The sequence below is a fragment of the Podarcis vaucheri genome (assembly GCF_965113315.1).
Source record: "Podarcis vaucheri genome assembly, chromosome: 2".
In the NCBI taxonomy this organism is placed as follows: Eukaryota; Metazoa; Chordata; class Lepidosauria; order Squamata; family Lacertidae; genus Podarcis; species Podarcis vaucheri.
This window is the reverse complement of record NC_138760.1, coordinates 133937257-133959986: the sequence shown is the minus strand read 5'-3', so window position 1 is coordinate 133959986 and position 22730 is coordinate 133937257. Positions and strand designations below refer to the sequence as shown.

Sequence of the window (22730 nt, the reverse complement as noted above, 5' to 3'; positions counted from 1 at the left end):
ACAACACCAAAACTGTTTGACTTTATGGATCCAAAAAAGATAATCTCGGCTGGAGTTAAAATCCAGCTCTGTTCTTTTTAACCCTTTGCAAGCCGAGAGCAACCGGAGCCCCGCTCTCTGCTTCATTTGGGAGACCCCCCCCCCCAAGAAGCAGGGGACCCCTCACGTAGGAGAGTCTGGAAGGGATCCCGAGGGTCATCTATTCCACCCCGTGCCAGGCAGGAATCTCAGTTCAAGCATCTCTGACAGAGGGACCCCCACCCTCTGCAGAAACCTCCCTTCCCCCATGTCCTCATTGTTGTCTTCCAGGTCGCCTTGGGTCCGGAGGCAGAGAGGAGAGGGGAGGGAGAAGGGGCCCCGTCCTCCAGAGCAAGAGACCCCCCCTCCCCAGTCGCAGCTGCCCCTCTCCTGCGCCAGAGCTGCCTGGGTCTCTCCTAACTGGGAACCTCCTCTCTCACGCCCCATGGGGTGCATTGGGAGAAGGGAGAATCTCAGGGCTGCATGCGGTAACCCCCAAGTTGGGGGACAGAGGGTCCTGCCCCCTTTTTCTCTGCCAACCAGGGAGGGGGGCGAGTTTGCAGGAGCTCGGCTCATCATTTGGGTCCAGATGCTGCTTGCCCCCTTGGGGAGGGGTCTGGGAGAAAGGAGAGCATCCAATAAACCCCATTCTGATGCAGAGAAGTCAGGGGAGGCGAAACATCTGACCCACCTTGTGAGGGAGAGGGATCCAGAAGGATCCTGCGCTCCTCACCCAAGCCTTTCTCCTTGCGCCCAGAGCCCTGTGCAGTTTCGGCCTGGGTGGGAGGGAGTGTGCATGTGAGTGTGAGCAAGCCCTGAGTAAGGCATCTGAGGCCACGCAGCTCTCCTTCTCCACAAGGCCACAGATGATGGAGCCGTTCGTGCCTTGCCTTGCAGAAGCTGGTCAGTGGCTTGGGGCCAGTCCTGGATCCTTTGCGGTCCATGGGCTTCGGCTGATTGCATTATTACGAGCACTGTTCCACAGCATTTGATATTTTCATTTGCATACATTCATTCAAAATAAGATGGGTTGATGAAGCTATTCTATATCCTCCCACCACGCTGACAAAGAATTCTACAAAACGGGAGTCAATATCCGGAATCACTGTAGTGTTGGACAACATATTTGCTGAATGCACAAAGCTTCACAGCTTGTCTTTCATTGTACAAAGTCTGGTACCTTGCTTCCATTAAAGATTTTCAGAGACTTTGAGACTAAAGATTTCATTTTGTACTTGTTATGGTTTGAAGGAATTCTATATTGTTTTTTGCGTATGTACATGGTCATTGTGTTGCCTAGACTTTGCTGACGTGCCCCTATCTGGGCAAGGAGAGGTGGACCTCTGTAGTCTCTGCTCTGGCAACCTCTAGGTTAGACTACTGCTATGCCTAACACAGAGGTTTCTCTCCAAAGGCGGTGCAGAAACTTCATCTGGTGCAGAATTCAGAGGCCAGGCTGCTCCCTGGGGGAATATGGCTTATTGAAGATATTCCACCGATCCTGGCCTGACTGCGCTGGCTGTGGGTCCAGGACAAAGGGCTGCTTTTGACCTCTAAAGGCTTTAGGAATATATGTGAAATACTGGCAAAATGTTTCCTCTGGTCAAGATCTGGTCCTCTGTCCCCATGGCCTGGGGAAAGGTGTCAGACTCTGCCCCTGGGGGAAGGTGTGTTGTTCTGAATGTCAGCTCCAGCTTAATCTTCCTCCTTGTGTCTGATGTGTGCAAATGAAGACTGGATCTGGCCAGGGGTGCCCCTTTTTCTGGCAAAATGCAGGGCAGTGTGGTTGGGGGACGTTATTTTCTGTTGCCTATTGGGGGTACCTTGTGTTGTTATGAATGGGGGAAGGGCAGATCCCCCCAAATTCTCAGTTTAGCAAATGGGATAATTCCGCTAATATTCGCTAATATTCAGAGTATTAAGGGGAGGCACCAAACGCAGCTGCATTACGTTTAGGGCTACCAGCCCAGAGGGCCTGACAAAGGTGGCGCCGACAGCCCAGACATGGAAACTACCAAGTGGGGGGGGGGAGGTTGCCAGGGTTACGGTGGGTGGGAGAGGCCATGTCAACTTCTCTGCTGGGTTGTCAAAAGACAAGAGCTCTGTGCCCATCCTTGCTCACAGATTATTCCAGATCTCTGAAAATTAAATTAGGAAACACCGATTGATGGGCCTACATATTTAATGTTGCCTATAGAATAACGAAATTGGTGTTGTTTGAACAGTTGAATCCCCCCCCCTTAAATTCCTATTACCATCAACTCTGATTTAGACCAATTTATAGTATAAAGGTAAAGGTACCGCTGACCGTTAGGTCCAGTCAGGGACTCTGGGGTTGCGCACTCATCTCGCTCTATAGACCAAGGGAGCCGGCGTTTGTCCGCAGACAGTTTTTGTGGGTCACGTGGCCAGCATGACAAAGCTGCTTTTGGCGAACCAGAGCAGCACACGGAAACGCCGTTTACCTTCCCGCTGGAGTGGTACCTATTTATCTACTTGCAATTTGATGTGCTTTTGAACTGCTAGGTTGGCAGGAGCAGGGACCGAGCAACGGGAGCTCAGCCCGTTGCGGGGATTCGAAACACCGACCTTCTGATTGGCAAGCCCTGGGCTCTGTGGTTTAGACCACAGCACCACCCACGTCCCTACAGTATATCCTGAGATATTTGGCCTTAATATTTGAAGAGTAATGTGAGGTTTTGTGATAAACAAAACAATGTCATCTGTGAATGTTACCAATGTGTATTTGAGTCACTCAAACCAAAGATTTCATTATGCTGCCTGGCAATAAACGTCAGGGGTTCCCACAAGATATTTAAAAGTAAAGGCGAAAGTGGGCAGCCTTGTCTAGTGTCTCTGGGTGGTACAAAAGGGGCAGACATTTTGCTGTTGGTCACCACTCTACAAGATGAGAAGGGCGAATTCTATGCATATTCCGTGTTAAGAGACCAATATGAAAACACTGATGTGCTGGATTTAGAAGGTTTTAACAATGTATTTGGGTGGCATGCATATCTGTGGTATGACAAGGTTAAAGCACATAAAGCGTTCAAAAACCATATTGTCAGAAAAGCACTGTTCAATGTTTGGATAAGATATAAGGACTTGCTTGAAAATAAAACCCCAAGGTGGTTGTCACCAATGGAAGCGAAAGCTCAGAAAAAGCTCAATATGGAGGCCACTCTACAAGATGAGAAGGGCGAATTCTATGCATATTCCGTGTTAAGAGACCAATATGAATAACCTTTAACTGCTCAATGACAATATCTCCAGAGAAGACACTTGGGGAACGGCTCTTTACAGATGAGCAGCTTTTACAGCCTCAGAGACCCCAGAGGTATGAAATCAGTTGATTTATGTTACAAAAGAAGACCCTCTATTGCCTTGTGTAAATGTTTATTATAGCAAACCAGTTTTATACATAGTTCATAAAGGAGAAATGAAATACAGAGTGGAATATGCCAATCTTGACCAAATAATGGGAAACTGTGTTATCTCTGGCCCTCAAGTAAAGCACATAAAAGAAAAAATAATATTTAGAACTTACTGGGCTCCATTGCACTTATTTGTGAAAGGACCATCTAAGACATCCAGGTGCTGGAGATACAACAGAGATAATGCTTCTCTGAAACACAAGTTTGAACAATGTCGTACATTGATAAAGTTTTGGCAGAAGGTAATAAGAGATGATCAACACAACTGTAAAGAATAACCCTAGATTTGCAGAGGAAAACATCATTTTCAATTATATCCCCAAAACATGGATTCTAATTAAGGGACTATACGAACCAACTCTCTGCACTCATACTATGGCAAAAGGACAGGTATAGATGAACTGGAAAAATAAAAATGAAGCTCTCTTCCACAACTGGATTGAAGATATGTACAAACTCGCTACACGTGAACAAGTTGTGTATAAATGTAGACTTCCGATGGCTCAATGCTATCTAGAACCATATTAAGGGCTACTTAACTACAATAACATATTATTTTTTTTGGAATTTATACTTTTTTGTTATTCTGTTTTGTTTTCTACACGGGTATTTTCTTTTGTGTGTGTCTTTGTGCACCTGTAATTATGCACTTCTGAACTTTCAAGAGAGAATATAAAGCTTTTTCTAAAAAAAGAAAGAAAAAAGCTTTCTCCCCTCTGCAAGTTCCTTGATGGGCTGTGAGACTGACCCTCTGACTGAAGCCCACAGGCTTCTCCCTCCTTTTCACATTCCAAGCACTGAAACGGTCCCCCCCCCCACATTGACTACTGTGCCTTTAATAAAGCCCTTCCCACATTTCAAGCACTAAAATACAATACATTGGACTGGAGAGAGGGGTAAAAACTTAACTATACAAAATACATTCTGGAAGTTTACATCAATAATCAAATACAGTGGTACCTCTAGATGCGAACAGGATTCGTTCCGGAGCCCCATGCGCATCCTGAAGCGAACGCAACCCACGCCTGCGGGTTGCGATTTGCCGCTTCCGCGCATGATGTCATTTTGAGCATCTGCGCATGCGCGAGCGGCGAAACCCAGAAGTAACACATTCCGTTACTTCTGGGTCGCCGTGGAGAGTAACCGGAAAACGCTCAACCTGAAGCATATTTATCCCGAGGTATGACTGTAATAGATCTTGCTCTAATTGCCCCTGCTAAAAAATTTGCAGTTTTTGCTGTCACCTGGTTATCTTGATCTGCTAGAAGGACCCAGTAGCAATGGTTGAGTGACTTGTCATAGACAATAACAGAGGGGCAATAACCTCACTCCTCAAACCTTTACAAAGAATGCTACTGATTCAATACTGCCATCTCCACAGGGACATCACCATTTCCCCAGCGGAATTTTTTGAAACAGATCCTCAAATACAGCTGAAGGCTGTACAGTCATACCATGGGTTACAGACGCTTCAGGTTGCGTTTTTTAGGGTTGCGGGCCGCCAAAAACCGGAAGTACCAGAACGGGTTACTTCCAAGCACAATGAAGAATTTGGAACACAGGATTGTACAGGGGGGAAAACTGCCTTAGAAACTTAGACTGAACAGCTTCTATAAATCCGAGCCCCATATAATAACTGTGCTAGGGGTTTAGCTTTAAACACTTCAAGGGCTGATGGTGTGCGATGGCCACCTTTTGTATGGAAAAAGCATTACAGAATTTTGGCGCTTCGAGACACTTTTTCCTTTGCACATTTCTGATGTGCTCCCCATGACCCTATTGACTGAAAAACAAGGCAGAGGTATTTAAAGACTTTAACTTGTTCGATCAACTTATTATCAATATACCATCTATGGGCCCTATCATTTCTTGAAACTTTAGTTTTCTTGCAATTCACAGCCAGATGTTCTCTTTGGCAGTATCCTGAGAATGCCCTCATCCATCTTTTTAGGCCTACTCTTGTTCTAGATAGAAGTACCGCATCATCTCTGTATAATAATATAGAAATGGCTTTTGTGGCCAATGTAGAGGCATGATCCTCTGGAGATGTTAAACTCTGGACAATATAATTTATATATAAATTAAATATATAAATTAAACAAAGCTTAACTGCCTCTGTGGCTGGTACAGATCCTGTGAGCTGTCCATTTGTAGAGCAACACACTTTCAGCACAGCGTTTTTATACAGACATTTAATCAATAACAATAATCTTTTATCTATACTTGAAGAGTTCAACTTATCCTAGTCTTACTCAAGAGATTGAATCAAATGCAGCTTTCAGATCAATGAAAGCTGCATATAGCACACCACCTGGTTTCTTATCATACTTATCTATAAAATAGGCTAGTACTAAGCAATGGTCTATAGCGGATCTGCCTTATCTAATTCCTGCTTGCTCTTCAGCAAAAATAGCTCCATCTAATTAACTATCTTATTGTAACGATGCTTTGCATATAATTTGCTAATTACAGGTAGCAAACGAATTGGTCTATAACTAGCCGGATCGGATGGAAGGCCCTTTTTGAATAAAGGGATGACTGCAGCTGTGGCCCAGACTTCAGGAAATAACCCGGATGACTCGATAAATGAGAATATTACTGCCAGCAGGGAGGCCCACCAGCCGATCTTAGATTTCAACAGTTCTGGAGCCAAACAGTCTATGCCGGGTGCTTTATTATTTTTTGACTGTGAAGTAAGGTACTTGACCTCGATTATAGATACTGGAGGCCAGGATGGAAAGTTTTCCAAAGATTCTGTTATTTGGTTGACGTCATCATCCTGCCCACGATAGAGTGAATGAGGATATTGGATCCCTTCATTGGGTCCGATAGTACATACTGGAAGATAGCAAGCATTCTCCAGCAGGCCTGATATTGTACTCCAGAAGAGGAAGGTGTCCATGAGAGGCCTTTTTTGAGATAGGCCAAGCATGTTTTTCTGCTGGTTTTTTTTCCATCTTAGCAGAAGTTTCAAGCACTGGTATCCTTCCCCAGTATGATGTTTTAAAAGGAGAGTGAGACTTCTCCTGAAATTGAAGCTGTTTCCACATCACTAGCATTTAACTGGCTGCTCCCCATGTGAGTTGCTTCATGGAAACTGAGACTTTCCTTCCGACTGAAGCTCTTCCCACATTCGAAGCACTGAAACGGTTTTTGCCCGGTATGAATCCTCTGGTGGGAAGTAAGATGTGTGCTCTGACTGAAGCTCTTTCCACATTCCAAGCACTGGTACGGTTTCTGCCCTGTATGAATTCTTTGGTGCAGCATGAGACCAGTACTCTGTGTGAAGCTCTTCCCACAAATTTGGCATTGAAATGGTTTCTCCCCGCTGTGAATTCTTTCATGGGTAGTTAGATTGCTCCTATCACGGAAGGTCTTCCCACATTCCAAGCATTGATAGGGTTTCTCCCCTGTATGAATTCTTTGATGGGCAGTGAGTTGGTTGTTCCGAGTGAAACTCTTCCCACATTCCAAGCACTCATATGGTTTCTCCCCTGTATGAGTTATTTGATGGAGAATGAGGCCTGTGCTCTGTGAGAAGCTCTTTCCGCACTCTTGACATGGAAATGGTTTCTCCCCTGTATGAATTCTCTGATGGGAAGCGAGACAGGTGCTCTGACGGAAGCATCTTCCACATTCCAAGCACTGGTACGGTTTCTCCCCTGTATGAATTCTTTGATGGAGCACGAGACTAGTGCTCTGTGTGAAGCTCTTTCCGCACTCTTGGCAGTGAAATGGTTTCTGCCCTGTATGAATTCTCTGATGGGAAGCAAGATTCACCCTCTGACTAAAGCTCTTTCCACATTCCAAGCAGGGAAATGGTTTCTGCCCTGTGTGAGTTCTCTGATGGGAAGTGAGATTCACCCTCCGACTGAAGTTTTTTCCACAGTCCAAGCACTGATAGGGTTTCTCCCCTGTATGAATTCTCTCATGGGAAGTGAGCTGGTCCTTCCGACTGAAGCTCTTTCCACATTCCAAGCACTGATAGGGTTTCTCCCCTGTATGAATTCTTTGATGGAGCATGAGACTAGTGCTCTGTGTGAAGCTCTTTCCGCACTCTTGGCAGTGAAATGGTTTCTGCCCTGTATGAATTCTCTGATGGGAAGTGAGATCGCCCCTCTGGCGAAAGCTCTTTCCACATTCCGAGCACTGATACGGTTTGTGGCCCGTATGGATTCTTTGATGGGAAGTGAGACTTTCCTTCCAGCTGAAGTTTTTCCCACATTCCAAGCACTGATAGGGTTTCTCCCCTGTATGAATTCTCTGATGGGAAGTGAGAGCGGAACTACGAATGAAGCTCCTCCCACATTCCAAGCACTGATAGGGTCTCACCCCTGTATGAATTTTTTCATGGGAAACAAGGTGGTCCTTCCGACTGAAGCTCTTCCCACACGTCAAGCACAGATATGGTTTCTCCCCCTTGTGTGTTGTGTCCTGTGACGAGACACCATCCTGCCAAATGAAGCTATTTATGCATTCGTTGTATTGATAGAGAAATCCAATGGGATTTATGTCCTGGGAAGCAGAATAGGAGCTCTGGCTGAAGTTCTCTTCACATTCCATGTATGTATATGGCTCATCCACTGTGTAGATTTCGTCAATCTCCCTTTCCAATTCATCGCCACCTAGAACAAACAGACAAAGGGGAGGAAAGAGTAGACTCAACAGGTGATCAAGAGGACTAGAGAAGAGAATCTAAGGTTAAGGTTTTACTGTTTAGGAATGTTTCTGGAATTTTCTCTTTACATTCATTTTTTGGTATATTTGTTTACTGAAAGAAGTATTGAAATAAATTACAATTAAATGATGAATGTAAAATATATTTCTTGGACTGTAAATGGATTGAACAATAAGATGAAAAGAAACAAAATAGCTAACATATTAATGGGTGGAAAGGGACATTATTTGTTTGCAAGAAACACACATTGCCAGAAAACATAAGAATCTTAATAAATAAAAAACTGGGTTCAGCATTTATCTCATCAGACAGGATGAAAAAAAGAGGAGTGATAATATATGCAAACCCTAGATTATTTGAGAAAATGCTAGATTATAGTAATTTTTAAAAATTGTATTACGGGGAGATCTGTATGGCATTCCCTCATTAGAGTTAGATAAAATGACTAGAGAAAAAAGAACCAAATAAGAAATACTTCCAATAACTATTTTTCAATTAGTAGAAAATTTTAAGTGAAGAAATTGATATAAATACAGTGTGGGATACAGGAAAGGCAGTAATGAGGAGTTTTTTTATACACTAATGAGAAAGAACTGTTGAAAAACAAAAAATGAGACGGTGAAACAAAATATCAAAATGCTACAAACACAACTTTCTATACTCATAAATCAAGAAACTGAACAAAAGATTAAATAATTAAAACAGAAAAAACTTGTAATTCACCAATAAACCAGGAAGACTGCTTGCATGGTAACTACAAAAGAAACAAAAAGAATGGATTATAGAGAAACTGGAAGAAAAAGGGAAGGTTATTGATGATGAAGAAGAAGAAGAGTCTTTCCAGAGAAGACTCCCTGGAAAAGACCCTGATGTTGGGAAAGATGGAGGGCACAAGGAGAAGAGGACGGCAGAGGACAAGATGGTGGGACAGTGTTCTCGAAGCTACCAGCATGAGTTTGACCAAACTGCGGGAGGCAGTGGAAGACAGGAGGGCCTGGCATGCTCTGGTCCGTGGGGTCCCGAAGAGTCGGACACGACTAAACGACTAAACAACAACAACAGTGATGACCCAGAAGCAATAAATAAAAAATTAAAGTTATTTCAAAAAAATATATCAAACAGAAAAAGACAGTGATAAAATAGAAAAATATTTTTTTAAAAAGTAAATTTCCAAGGATTTTAAGTGACAAAATTGAATGTTTAAATTCTCTGATAACAATGATGGAAATCCATCAAGTGACAAGGAAGGCGAAACCAGGAAAGTCTCCCGGACCAGATGGACTGCTGGCATGCTATTACAAAAAAATTAGAAGATTCACTTGCAATACCGTTAAAAGCAGTTAAGAACAAGATCTTAAAAGAAGGGAAAGGACCCGAAGCATGGCAAGAAGCATTGATATATTGGAGTACTTAGAAATGGCACCAGACTAGCAGGCAATCTTGATGTTTGTTGATGCGGAGAAAGCTTTTGTCAATATATCTTGGAAATTTATGAAAAAAACCATAAAGGTGATGGGATTAGGAGAAGCACAGAGGTAATTTATCAAAATCAGACAGCAAAATTGATAATAAACAATGAAATATCTGACCGCTTCAATATAAAGAAGGGAAGCAGACACGGTTGCCCATTAACCCCACTGCTATTTATCATAGTTCTGGAAATATTGGCAATGACAATTAGAGAAAATTCAGAGATAAAAGGAATAAGAGTAAGAGTAAGAAATAAAGCCTTTAAATTGAAAGCCTATGCAAATGATTTAGTAAAAACAACAGGAGACCCATTTGGAAGTTTACCAAAAATTCTAGAAAGAATCCACGGATTCGACCAGGTAGCAGGATTTCAATTGAATACAGACAAAACTAAATTGTTGGCTAAAAATATGGAGGCGCAAGACAAATTACAACTGCAGTCATCATCTAGTCTATCAATTGTGGGGGGGGGGGAAATAAATATTTAGGAATTTGGATCACTGTGAAAAACATAAATTTATACAATGGTAATTACATAAGACTTGGAAAGAGATAAACAAAATTATTAATATGGAAAAGACTGAATCTCTCTTTTGGGGGGAGAATCTCCACAATTAAAATGAATGTGCTGCCCAAAATGTTGTTTCTATTTTAGGCAATCCCAGTGATAGGCAAGGCAGGATGCTTCAAAGAATGGAAGAGACACTTATCAACCTTCATCTGGCAGGACATAAGGCCCAGAATAAAACAAGCTACCTATAGATATTAAAGAAAGAGGAGGTTTTGCCCTGCCAGATCTGAAGATTTATTATGAGGCATCATGTCTATGCTGGTTAAAAGAATGGTTAATTTTGCAAATTATGGAATTATTGGATTGGTAAGGATTGGACAACAGATTTGGGTAACATGCCTATTTATGTTACGGAAAGGTGAAGGTTCACTGTGGTTTTCTGAACCGTATAATAAGGAAAGCACTATACACAGTATGGGATAACTACAAAGGCCTATTGGAACAGAAAAACCCCTGGAGGCTTTCATCGTTAGAAGCCGTTTCGGTAAAGAAAAACATATGGAAAAGAATTGGGCAACCTTTAATAATTATTGGAAGAGGAGGGAAATCAATTGAAGTTAAATAAATTTGAAGAAAGTAGGCATTATGTGACAGACTTGCTGCAATATTATCAATTGAATGAAACTTTAAAATTACCGGTAGATAAGAAAAATGGATTCACAGCAGAAAATTCAAAGCTAGAAAAAGAATTAATACAAAATAGAAGCAACCGTATTATCTAAAATGTATAGATTATACTACTTGATTGGGAAGTAAAAGACAAAGAGCTAAAAGAAGTCATGATTAAATGGACAAAAGATTTTGGGCATACAATACAGATGGACGCATGGGGAAAATTGTGGATCAGAGATTTAAAATTCACAGTGTGCTACACACTAAGAGAAAATATTATGAAGATGTTTTACAGATGGTATTTAATACCTAGTAAACTAGCAAAGTTGTACAAAACAAATTCTAATAAATATTGGAGGTGTAAGCAGACCGAAGGAACAATGTTACAAATGTGGTGGGGATGTAAGAAAATTAGGAACTTTTGGGATAGTATTTATGAAGAATGTTCAAACAAACTTTTGTCAAAAAGCCCAAAGCACTTCTCTTCGGTTTACTATCATCAGATATCCCAAGCGATAAAAGAAGGATATTTTTATATGCCACTACAGTGACAAGAATACTCATAGCCAGAAAACGGGAGGGGGGAGAGATTCCAACAAAGGAAGAGTGGCAAATAAAGTTATTTGAATATATTGAGCTGGCTAAAATGACAGAAAGAATTAGTTACCAAACAAGCCAAAAGTTCAGTAAGGAATGGCAGTCTATAAAAATTACCTAGAAAAACATTGTTCTCAAATAAAGTCTTTATTATGCTTTGATTAATTTTTGCCAAAGACAAAACAATTACTATAATTAAATAAGTTAATACCAAGAAATGAAGACCATCTAAAGAAGGCAGTTAAGGAAATAAAAGAATGACTCAAATTGAGGTGGTGGACAGAAGTAAACTCAAAAGACAAGGTTTAATAACTCAGAATATTAATAATAATCATGGGTGATTGGTGGAGGGAAAGATATTTAGTTATTATGTATTTTTGTGTATTTGTTTATTTTTAGATTTAATTTGAACTGTGGATGGAATCTTTCTGTGGATGTGTGTAAAGCAAAACTCAAGAAAAATTTAAAACAAAAACAAAGAGAGAAACTAATTAGGTCCTCAGGAAGAAATTGAGCCCCCAATTCTAGATGTGGGGCCTTACTATAGTTTTCACTGCCTTTGTTAACTGGTATTAACTGAGATATATATATATATGATATATACCGTATTTTTTGCACCATAACACTCACTTTTTTCCTCCTAGAAAGTAAGGGGAAATGTCTGTGTGTGTTATGGAGGGAATGCCTACGGATGGCATGCCTACGGATTTTCCTCCTCTAAAAACTACGTGCGTGTTATGGTCGGGTGCGTGTTATAGAGCAAAAAATACGGTATATATATATATATGGGAACCTGAGATTCTAAAGACCCGGCTCTCTTCCGGGAGAGGTTTTGTCTGGCCCAACCATGGAATCCAGTCCATGGTCAGTTATCTCTCTGGTCAACCAAAACTTAACAGAAGCCCAAACAGAAAACCTGACAGAAGTTACTTCAACTTCCCTAATGAGGCTGAAATCTACATTTTAAAAGGCCCGGGCACTTCAGACCAGCCTCATCTTTGTTTGAAGAGGCATAACTGGAGAAGAGAAAATGTCAAGAGCAACAACAACTACCAGACTTTTAGAAGACATCTGAAAGCAGCCCTGTTTAGGGAAGCTTTTAATGTTTGATGCATTACTGTATTTTAATATTTTGTTGGAAGCTGCCAGGAGTGGCTGGGGAAGCCCAGCCAGATGGGAAGGGTATAATTATTATTATTATTATTATTATTATTATTATTATTATTATTATTATTATTATAGCTGGACCATAAAGAAGGCTGATCGCCGAAGAATTGATGCTTTTGAGTTATGGTGCTGGAGGAGACTCTTGAGAGTCCCATGGACTGCAAGAAGATCAAACCTCTCCATTTGGAAGGAAATCAGCCTTGAGTGCTCACTGGAAGGACAGATCCTGAAGCTGAGGCTCCAATACTTTGGCCACCTCGTGAGAAGAGAAGACTCCCTGGAAAAGACCCTGATGTTGGGAAAGATGGAGGGCGCAAGGAGAAGCGGACGACAGAGGACGAGATGGTTGGACAGTGTTCTCGAAGCTACAAACATGAGCCTGACCAAACTGCGGGAGGCAGTGGAAGACAGGAGTGCCTGGCATACTCTGGTCCACGGGGTCACGAAGAGTCGGACACAACAAAATGACTCAACAACAATGTTATTAAAATGTCAACAGCCCTCCATTCAAGGTGAGCGCTGAGTGTATTAGAACCCCCGATGCTGTAGGTGGCGCTGTCGTGCTCTGCGCCATCCAAATAGTAGAGGTTCATCATCTTGAGATCTGGGTTGAATTTCAAAACTGATCTTATGATCCAGCAGGTTAGTTCAGACCCCCTGGTCATTATTTTAAAAGCCATAACTTCCTGGCCTCATAAAAACTGCTGTTGCGGCTGCTGCTCAGCAAGGACTGGGGAATTTGGGGGGAAATTTGTTTTCTTTTTATGTTTAAATTGTTCAGTTTCATTGTGTAGTCTTTCATGTGTTTTATTTATTTCTATGACTACTTTGTCTAGGTTTGTCATTGCTTTTCTCCCAAGAAGGAGAAAAGCAATGACAAACCTAGACAGCATCTTAAAAAGCAGAGACATCACCTTGCCAACAAAGGTCCATATACTGTAGTTAAAGCCATGGTTTTCCCAGTAGTGATGTATGGAAGTGAGAGCTGGACCATAAAGAAGGCTGATCGCCAAAGAATGGATGCTTTTGAATTCTGGTGCTGGAGGAGACTCTTGAGAGTCCCATGGACTGCAAGAAGATCCAACCTCTCCATTCTGAAGGAAATCAGCCCTGAGTGCTCACTGGAAGGACAGATCCTGAAGCTGAGGCTCCAAGACTTTGGCCACCTCATGAGAAGAGAAGACTCCCTGGAAAAGACCCTGATGTTGGGAAAGATGGAGGGCACAAGGAGAAGGAGACAACAGAGGACGAGATGGTGGGACAGTGTTCTCGAAGCGACCAGCATGAGTTTGACCAAACTGCGGGAGGCAGTGGAAGACAGGAGTGCCTGGCGTGCTCTGGTCCAGGGGGTCACGAAGAGGCGGACACAACTAAACGACTAAACAACAACAACATGACTACTTTGATATATTTGTAATTATGCAAATCTTTTCATATTGTAAGCCGCCTTGAGCTTTGTTTTAACTGTGGAAAGGCACCATACAAATAAAATGATGATGATAATGGAGGAAGAATATTCACAGAGTAAATCCCTCCATTCAGGGTTCACGGTGGGGATGTTAGAATCCCAGGTGCTTGTTGAGCTGCATCAAAATATTGGTGGTTTATCACATACGAGATACACATGGAATTTCAAAACAGATCTTATGATCCAGCAGAAAGCCTTACGGAGAGAGTCCAGGATGTCACGATTCTCGTCCATGACCTCCGTATGCAGAGCTCTCTGGTCAGGGTCCAGCAACTCCCATTCCTCGTCTGTGAAATGGACAGCGACATCTTCAAAGCTCACCGGACCCTGAAAGAAAAAGAAAAAAGGTCTTCTATTAGGCAGTGTAAGGATGATCTGCTAGACATTGTTTTCTGCTTGTTAATTGCTCTCTTGTTTTGATGGGATTGTACTGCTGTACGCTTCAATTACGGGAGTTTAAGGGGTGACGTCTTCTCTTCCTTTTAAGGATGGGTCTTAATCTTTGGGCAAATGGGTGGAACTCCACACGGTGTTCTTCTTCAAATCATTCTGTCTGCTCAAGCATTCCCGTTTGGGAGACGGAAAGATCCCTTCTCTACTCTCCTGGTGCACCACCTGATGCCCTAAAGCCAACTCCAAGGAGCACATGAGAGCCAGGGAGGGGGAGGAGAGTGCAGAAAGCCCCGCTGTGCAACTGATGGGGCTGGTTAGGTGGATCGTGGCCGCTGTTTTCTATGGTTTGTCAACTGCCTCGTGTTAGTATTTCTAATGTAATGTCACTAGGAAGGCATTTTGCAGAGAATCGGTACCTCTGGTTAAGAACTCAATTCGTTCTGGAGGTCCATTCCTTTTTTTAATATTTATTTATTGGTTTTGCCATATTGCATTACAATACAGATGTACCAAAGCCAAGACCATTTCCTCCCCATCCCCCCATACATTTACATTTCTGTTTCTTCAATCCAACATATTATCCTTTTCTCCTTCCTCCCACTTCCCTCCGCCCCCACTCGATTTCCTCCACATTATACAATTTACAATAATCTTTGCATTATACACTCTTCTCAAATCATCTATATATTATTATCTTTCATTACTAATTTTTCTTCCACCCAGTACTTCACATTTTAATCTAGGAATATTAGCGTATCTTTTTTTGAGCAATATTTTGCCATATATTCATCAAAACATTTCCACTCCTTTTTAAATTTTTGTTCGACTGATTTCTTATTATAGCAGTTAATTTTGCCCAAATTAAATATTTATTTAGTTTACAAATCCATTCCTCCTTTGTGGGTATAGTTTGTGACTTCCACCTAGCAGCAATCACTATTCTAGCAGCTACACTTGTATATAGAAAAATTCTCCCCCCCCCCCCAAGGTATCTCTTCATCTATCACTCTTCATCTCTCAATCCAAGGAGATATGTCTCTGCTTTCCTTGTTATTGGTATTTTCAACATCTTCTTTAGTTCTTCATGTACTACTACCCAAAATTTCTTAATTTCCTCACAGTGGAGGTCCTTTCTTAACCTGAAACTGTTCTTAACCTGAAGCACCACTTTAGCTAATGGGGCCTCCCGCTGCTGCTGCGCTGCCATGCCACAATTTCTGTTCTCATCTTAAAGCAAAGTTCTTAACCCGAGGTAATATTTCTGGGTTAGCGGAGTCTGTAACCTGAAGCATCTGTAACCCGAGGTGCCACTGTATTAGGATAAGGATTGGACAGTTGGCAATTGGCAGCTGGGGGCTGGTTGGTTATTTTTCTTGGTTCTCCCTTGACTGTGAAGGTGAGAGACAGAGGCTGGAGGAGTTTGTCCATAATTCTTGCTGGTCAACTGCTGCCAGCCTGACAATGGCATTTGCCCCCTTTCCCCCCTTACAGGGTCCTCACTGCAGGATCACATTCACCCAGTGCTATACCAGCTGCACTGGCTCCTAGTGGAGTACAGGATCAGGTTCAAGGTGCTGGTTTTAACCTTCAAAGCCCTATACGGCATAGGACCCTCGTACCTATGGGACCGCCTCTCCTGGTATGTCCAAAGAAGGACATTACGGTCTGCAAACAAAAACATCTGGGAGGTCCCGGGCCACAGGGAGGTTAGGCTGGCCTCCACCAGAGCCAGGGCCTTTTCGGCTGTGGCCCCGATCTGGTGGAACGCTCTGTCCCAAGAGACTAGGGCCCTACGGGACTTGACATCTTTCTGCAGGGCCTGCAAGACGGAGCTGTTCCACCAGGCCTTTGGCCAAGGCACAGTCTCACCCCCTCCTTTGGTGATCCTCGTTGAACTCCGGACCAGTGGTTGCCATGAATTTGATTTTGAATTGATTTTTGAATATTGATTTTAGAATGCTGTGTTACTTTTATTATCCAAGAGGCTGGGTTCTATAGCCTCTCTCCGTAAGGACTGTAAGAAACTTTCCCTTGTCTTTATTCTTTCTTGAGCAACCAGCCAGGAGCCACTGACAGCATCCTGACACCACTCAGTCTCCTTCCCCCTACTACCTACGGGACCGCCTCTCCTGGTATGCCCCACGGAGGACCTTAACAAATAACAACACTTGGGAGGTCCTGAGCCTCAAGGAGGTTAGACTGGTCTCAACTAGGGCCAGGGCCTTTTCAGCACTGGCCCCAATGTGGTGGAACGCTCTGTCCCAAGAGACCAGGGCCCTGCGGGACTTGACATCTTTCCGCAGGACCTGCAAGATGGAGCTGTTCCGCCTGGACTTTGGCTTGGACTCACTTTGACCTTTATGTTTCCCTCCCCTTATGGTCTTGATTTATCAGCTACTTTAAAAGGAGGCTGCATTTTAAATTGCATTTTAACCCGTATTTTAAATTGGAGTTTTCTCCCCTCCCCCCCAATCTTTCCCCATTATGTTTTTACTGTGATTTTATTGGTGTTAGCCACCCTGAGCCCAGCTCTGGCCGGGGAGGGCGGGGTATAAAAAAAATTATTATTATTATTATTACCTGATCTGGTTCCGCTGCTTCCCCTTCGCCACCATGAAAAGACGGAAGAAGAGGTCTTACCAACATCGTTCCCTCACCTGCAAGAGAGAGGCAAGTGAGAAGCCATGACTCCACGCTTCTCTTGGAGGGTGAAGCAAAGCATCTCTTAAGTGCCTTAGAAAAAGTGTCACCTACAGAGGGCACCTTGGCTTTTGTACCCATTTCACATTTTGTCGGGTAAAAATAAACCTCTGAGCTCTTGGCCCTAAATGTCTCCACCCCGCCCCCGCGAAAAGGATGAAAAGAACCCGTGGATTAGTTTCAAAATCAAGAAAATGTGACCACACACAGAAAAAGCTCCTTCTTCCTTACCCAGCGGCCACTCTCTGGTGTCCAACGGAGTCCTCTCTGCCTCAGAGGAATCGGGGCCCATTTCTGTCAACAGATCCTGAACCTGAAAGAGCAACAAAGATTCAAAACAAAATGGGAAGGGGGATTAGAAAAGCAATGGTAGAGGCAAACACTTTAGGGGTAGCAGATCTCATTCCTTGGATCCGACCCATAAAGGGATGGGACATTAGTACCACATTTTGGGATACTCTTGCTCTGGTTTGGAGCCCCTTGGGAGTTTCCAGAGGAAAGTCTCTCTCACCTGCTTCCTCTCCTCTGCCTGACTCAGGAGGAAACCTTCGGCCAGGGCCACCGCCTGGGAAGTGGTCTCCGCTCCACATTCCCTCACCCAGCTCTCCATCTCCGGTGGAAGGACAGCCAGGAACTGCTCCAGAATCACCAGGTCCAGCATCTCAGCTTTCGTGTGCCTTTCTGGCTTCAGCCACTGATGGTCTAGTTGGTGGAATTGGCGGCAAACTTCTCGGGGTCCTTCAGCCTCCTGGTAGCAGAACTGCCTGACCGGCTGGCTCTGCACATCTGAGCAGAGAGTGTCCTCCTCACCCAGGAACCTTTGCACGGAGTTTTCCCAGAATCCCCCACTGCTCTCAGTTTGGACGGCTTGGCTTCTGCCCGCTTCAGGGCCAGCGGAGTCTTGCTCATCCATCTCTGCTCTTAGGAAGTCTCCAAGAGATGAGAAGGAGCCTCTTAGTCTTCTGCCACGTTCCGTCTGTTGAAATTGGAGGAGCTAGCGATTCGGACAAAACAAATCCATTGTTCTGTTATAAAACTGAATCAGGGTCAGGAGGAGAAAACATTCCCTAGGAACCAGGGCTGAAGCAGACCACAGCCCAGAGTCTGAGCTCTTTTTTTAATTAAAACAAAAACAATAACGACAGAAGGAAGGAAGAAAAGTAAGCCTCTAGCCCCGCCAGAAGGAAAGGAAGGAGGTTAAATCCCGCAGGGCCTTCTCAGTACTGGCCCCGACTTGGTGGAACGCTCTGTCCCAAGAGACCAGGGCCCTGCGGGATTTAACCTCCTTCCGCCGGGCCTGTAAGACAGAGCTGTTCCGACTGGCCTTTGGTTTGGACTCAGTCTGACCCTTATGTTTCCCTCCCCTTACGGTTTTGACTTTTAAAATGAGGCTGCATTTAAAATTGCATTTTAACCTGTATTTTAAATTGCCCCCCATTATGATTTTACTGTACAGTATAGAAAAATTCTTCTCCCCCCCCCCATGGTATCTCTTCATCTACCAATCCAAGGAGATATGTCTCTGGTTTCTTTGTTATTGGTATTTTCAACACCTTCTATCAAAAAAATTCTTAATTTCCTCACAGTGGAGGTCCGTTCTTCATCTGAAACTGTTCTTAACCTGAGATACCACTTTAACTAATGGGGCCTCCTGCTGCCACCACGCCGCCAGAGCACGATTTCTGTTCTCATCCTGAAGCAAAGTTCTTAACCCAAGGTACTATTTCTTTGTTAGCGGAGTCCGTAACCTGAAGTACCACTGTAATTTTATTGGCATTAGTTGCCCTGAGCCTGGCTCTGTCTAGGGAGGGTGGGGTATAAATAAAATTTATTATTATTAATTTATTATTATTATTAAAAAAACAGAGAGAGAGTGAAGTTTCTTATATGCAGAATTGTGCCAAAGTTAATCAGTCTAGCTTAAGGCACACACACACACTTTACACACACAAACACACAACCCAGCCAGACGGGTGGGCTATAAATAAATCATTATAAATTATTATAATTACTATAAATGAATTATTATAGTTATTATAAATAATTATAATTTTTATGAATAAATTATTAAAATTTTTATAAATAAATTATTAAAAATTTTATAAATAAATTATTAAAATTTTTATAAATAAATTATTATAATTTTTATAAATAAATTATTATAATTTTTATAATAAATAATTTATTATAATTATTGCCAGGGAACTGGGAATTGCAGCTCGGGCAGAGAGTCTGGGGGGGGGGTGGAGGGTCTCTCTCTCTCCCCCCCTCTCTGCAATGGGGAGGGGCTGCCTCCCCACCTGATTTCTCTTCCCAGCCAGAAAAGCTGCCACGTAATGGGGGTTTTTTTTGGCTGTTCCCGGAGGCCTCTCCTGCCTGGGGAGCAAGAGAAGCCGCGCGCGGGGCTTCGGCCTCAGGACTGCACCTCCTTCCGCCGGGCCTTGAATTCGAATTCAGCCTGGCCTTTTATTAAACCAGATTAAAGCACAACATTAAAACATTAAAATGCAGTGTTTTAAATGGGTTGTTGGCCGCCCCGAGCCCGGCCTTTTGGACCAGGAAGGGCGGGGTATAAATAAAAAAAATATTATTGTTATTATTATTATTACCCGCAGCCTCCCCCCCCCGACCCCTCCCTCCCCCAGGGGGCAGAGCCCGGGACCCCTCCCCCCTCCCTGGCTGGGCGGGGAAGGTCTGCGCCCCCCCCTTGCAGGATCTGACCAGCCCCCCCGCCCCCTCCCCTGCACCCCGACACCCCCCCCTTCTCCCCACGGCGAGACTCACCCCGGGAGAGGGAGACCGAGCAGAAGGGGGGCCGGCGAGGGAGGGGCCTGGGCCAGGGAAGACCTCGCCCCCCCCCAAGACGCCACTTCCGGTCCTCTCTAGGAATCCAGCTCCGCTGCTTTTAACCCTTGGCGAGCCGAGCGTAATAACCTCCTCCTCCGAGGCAGGAACCACGTGCATCTCCCCCCCCACCCCAGAGATGCTTCTTTTGGGAGACCCCCCCCCAAGAAGCAGGGGACCCCCTCACATAGGAGAGGCTGGAAGGGACCCCGAGGGTCATCTAGGACAGTGTTCCCCAACCTGGGGCCTCCAGCTGTTTTTGGACTACAACTCCCATCATCCCTCGCTAGCAAGACCAGTGGTCAAGGATGACGGGAATTGTAGTCCAAAAACAGCTGGAGGCCCAAGGTTGGGGAACACTGATCTAGGAATCTCAGCTCCAGCATCCCTGACCCCCCCACCCTCCGCAGAAACCCCCTCCCCCCCGCCACTTTCTCCCCCCCCCCCATGGCAGTTAGACGACTCCCCAAAAATCCCGAGTCGCCCCCCCCCCCCGCCAGCCTCGAGCTGAGGCCACGACAAGGAGCTCTGCTTCACCTTTTCCACAAGCCCCAGACCTGCAGAAGAGAGGCTCGGAAAAGCAGCCTGTAAAATTAGAGCAATAAGGAGATAGCGTGCCTTGTCCTGTTTCCACTGATGGGGAGAAGCTTCTTTTGGGGGAGACCCCCCCCCTCTGAGCTGCGCCCTCCCCAGGACAGAGGCAGGAGGAGCTGCCAGCTTTTCCCTTGTCTTGCGAGGAGTCCTATTCGGAATAAGGGAAGTTCCCTTGGAAAAAGGGAAAGGTTGACAGCTATGCTCCCCCCCCCCCCAAGGAAGGAAGGAGCTGGGGATGTTACGCCTGGGAAAGGGGAGACCGAGGGGCGATCCGATAGCAAGTGTTATAGGAATCTTAAGGTTTATATATATATAGATAGATAGATAGATATAGAGATAGATAGATAGATAGATGATAGATAGATAGATAGATAGATAGATAGAGATATATATAGATATATAGATATATAGATATATGCGCAGTGGTACCTTGGGGACGCGGGTGGCGCTGTGGGTAAAAGCCTCAGTGCCTAGGACTTGCCGATCGAAAGGTCGGCAGTTCGAATCCCCGCGGCGGGGTGCGCTCCCACTGCTCGGTCCCAGCGCCTGCCAACCTAGCAGTTCGAAAGCACCCCCGGGGGCAAGTAGATAAATAGGTACCGCTTACCAGCGGGAAGGTAAACGGCGTTCCATGTGCTGCGCTGGCTCGCCAGATGCAGCTTTGTCACGCTGGCCACGTGACCCGGAAGTGTCTCCGGACAGCGCTGGCCCCCGGCCAATAGATGTGAGATGGGCGCACAAACCCCAGAGTCTGTCAAGACTGGCCCGTTCGGGCAGGGGTACCTTTACCTTTACCTTTACCTTGGGTTAAGTACTTAATTCGATCCAGAGGTCCGTTCTTAACCTGAAACTGTTCTTAACCTGAAGCACCACTTTAGCTAATGGGGTCTCCTGCTGCTGCCGCGCCTCCAGAGCACGATTTCTGTTCTCATCCTAAAGCAAAGTTCTTAACCCGAAGTATTGTTTCTGGGTTAGCGGAGTCTGAAATCTGAAGCGTATGTAACCTGAAACATATGTAACCCGAGGTACCACTGTATATATAATAAATGTTCGTAAATGTGTGATAGGAATTTTGAGGTCTTAAATCATGTTGGTCATGTTCATAAGTGCACTAACCAAGCACGTAGATAGATCAGCACAGGAAGACAGGCCTGGAACCATTTTGATTCCCAAACTGACCAAATGTTTTCCCTGCAATGAGGGAGGCGGTCAGGGAGCCTTCCCATTGTCTCAGGAATTGAGTAACCAGCATTTTAAACAACATTTAAATTTCTGTTGTAGACCGCCTTTTCTGTGATGTAGGTATGATGTATGGAGGTGGTCTTGAGCTCCAGGGCAGGGAATTTAAAATGTCTATATAAGGCCTTGCGCGCCATTGTTCTGGGTTCCTCCTCCTTTCCTGCGTGTGGTGAGTGAGGACCCTGTTGCAACAGATCAATAAAGATTCGGCTTACCAGCTGCTTTGCTTCTCAATATTCTCTGTTTGGCCTCTGTTATTTTCTTCGACCAATAGGGAATCCATGTAAGGACTTTATATGGGCTCTTGGATACCCCATAAGGGAAAAGGGCAATTTTTGTTTACAACAAATGTGCAGTCATACCTCGGGTTGAATGCGCTTTGGGTTGAGTGTGTTCGAGTTGCGCTCCGCGGTAACCCAGAAGTAACGGAGCGCATTACTTCTGGGTTTCGCCGCTTGCACATGCGCAGACGCTCAAAATGACATCACGCGCATGCGCGGAAGCAGCGAAAAGCGACGTCTGTGTGCGCAGACGTACTGTTGCTAGTTACGTTTGCTTCTAGATGCAAACGGGGCTCTGGAACGAATCCTGTTCGTATCCAGAGGTACCACTGTACGAATGTCTGGAGCAGCACAGGAAGACCTTCCTGAAACCATTTTGACTCCGTGAAATCATTTTGACTCCCAAACCGACCAAATGTTTTCTCTGCAAGGAGGGAGGGGGTGATGGAACTTTCCCATGCTGCCCATGTTTTGTTGTATACTCAGGGACAGTTTTTAAACTGGGAGGGCACCCAGTTATCGGGAAAACTCCCAATTTGTTTGATAAGGTACACAGTTAAGACGGCGGAAAGCTCCTCTGCAAATAGTCCCCAAATCTTTCCTTTGTGGTATGTTAATAGAGCTCCAAATATTATCTCATCATCAGCTGCCATGAGGGTTCACC

At 44.3% G+C, this 22730-nt stretch overlaps 1 protein-coding gene and 1 long non-coding RNA gene across 5 annotated transcripts in view; one reads left to right on the top strand and one right to left on the bottom strand.

Moving 5' to 3' along the window:
* Positions 1-2680: 2680 nt before the first annotated feature.
* Positions 2681-3534, top strand: LOC309525864. The gene is made up of 2 exons (XR_014216558.1): positions 2681-2749; positions 3297-3534. It is a non-coding gene; the product is annotated as an uncharacterized lncRNA (long non-coding RNA).
* The window catches only part of LOC309525761 (uncharacterized protein), a 29446-nt gene continuing 10113 nt past the window's right edge, over positions 3398-22730 (bottom strand). For 2 of the 4 annotated variants that reach the window (XM_082211272.1, XM_082211273.1), the window contains 2 exons: positions 14216-14342; positions 3398-8077 (listed from right to left, as the gene is read on the bottom strand). In XM_082211272.1, coding sequence (XP_082067398.1) covers positions 6456-8077; positions 14216-14342 — 1749 coding nt within the window. In that variant the 3' untranslated portion in view covers positions 3398-6455. Of the gene's footprint in view, positions 8078-14215; positions 14343-16988; positions 17066-17339; positions 17422-17619; positions 18103-19892; positions 19935-22730 lie in introns of those variants that run through there. The other 2 variants (XM_082211275.1, XM_082211274.1) reach the window with 2 other exon arrangements.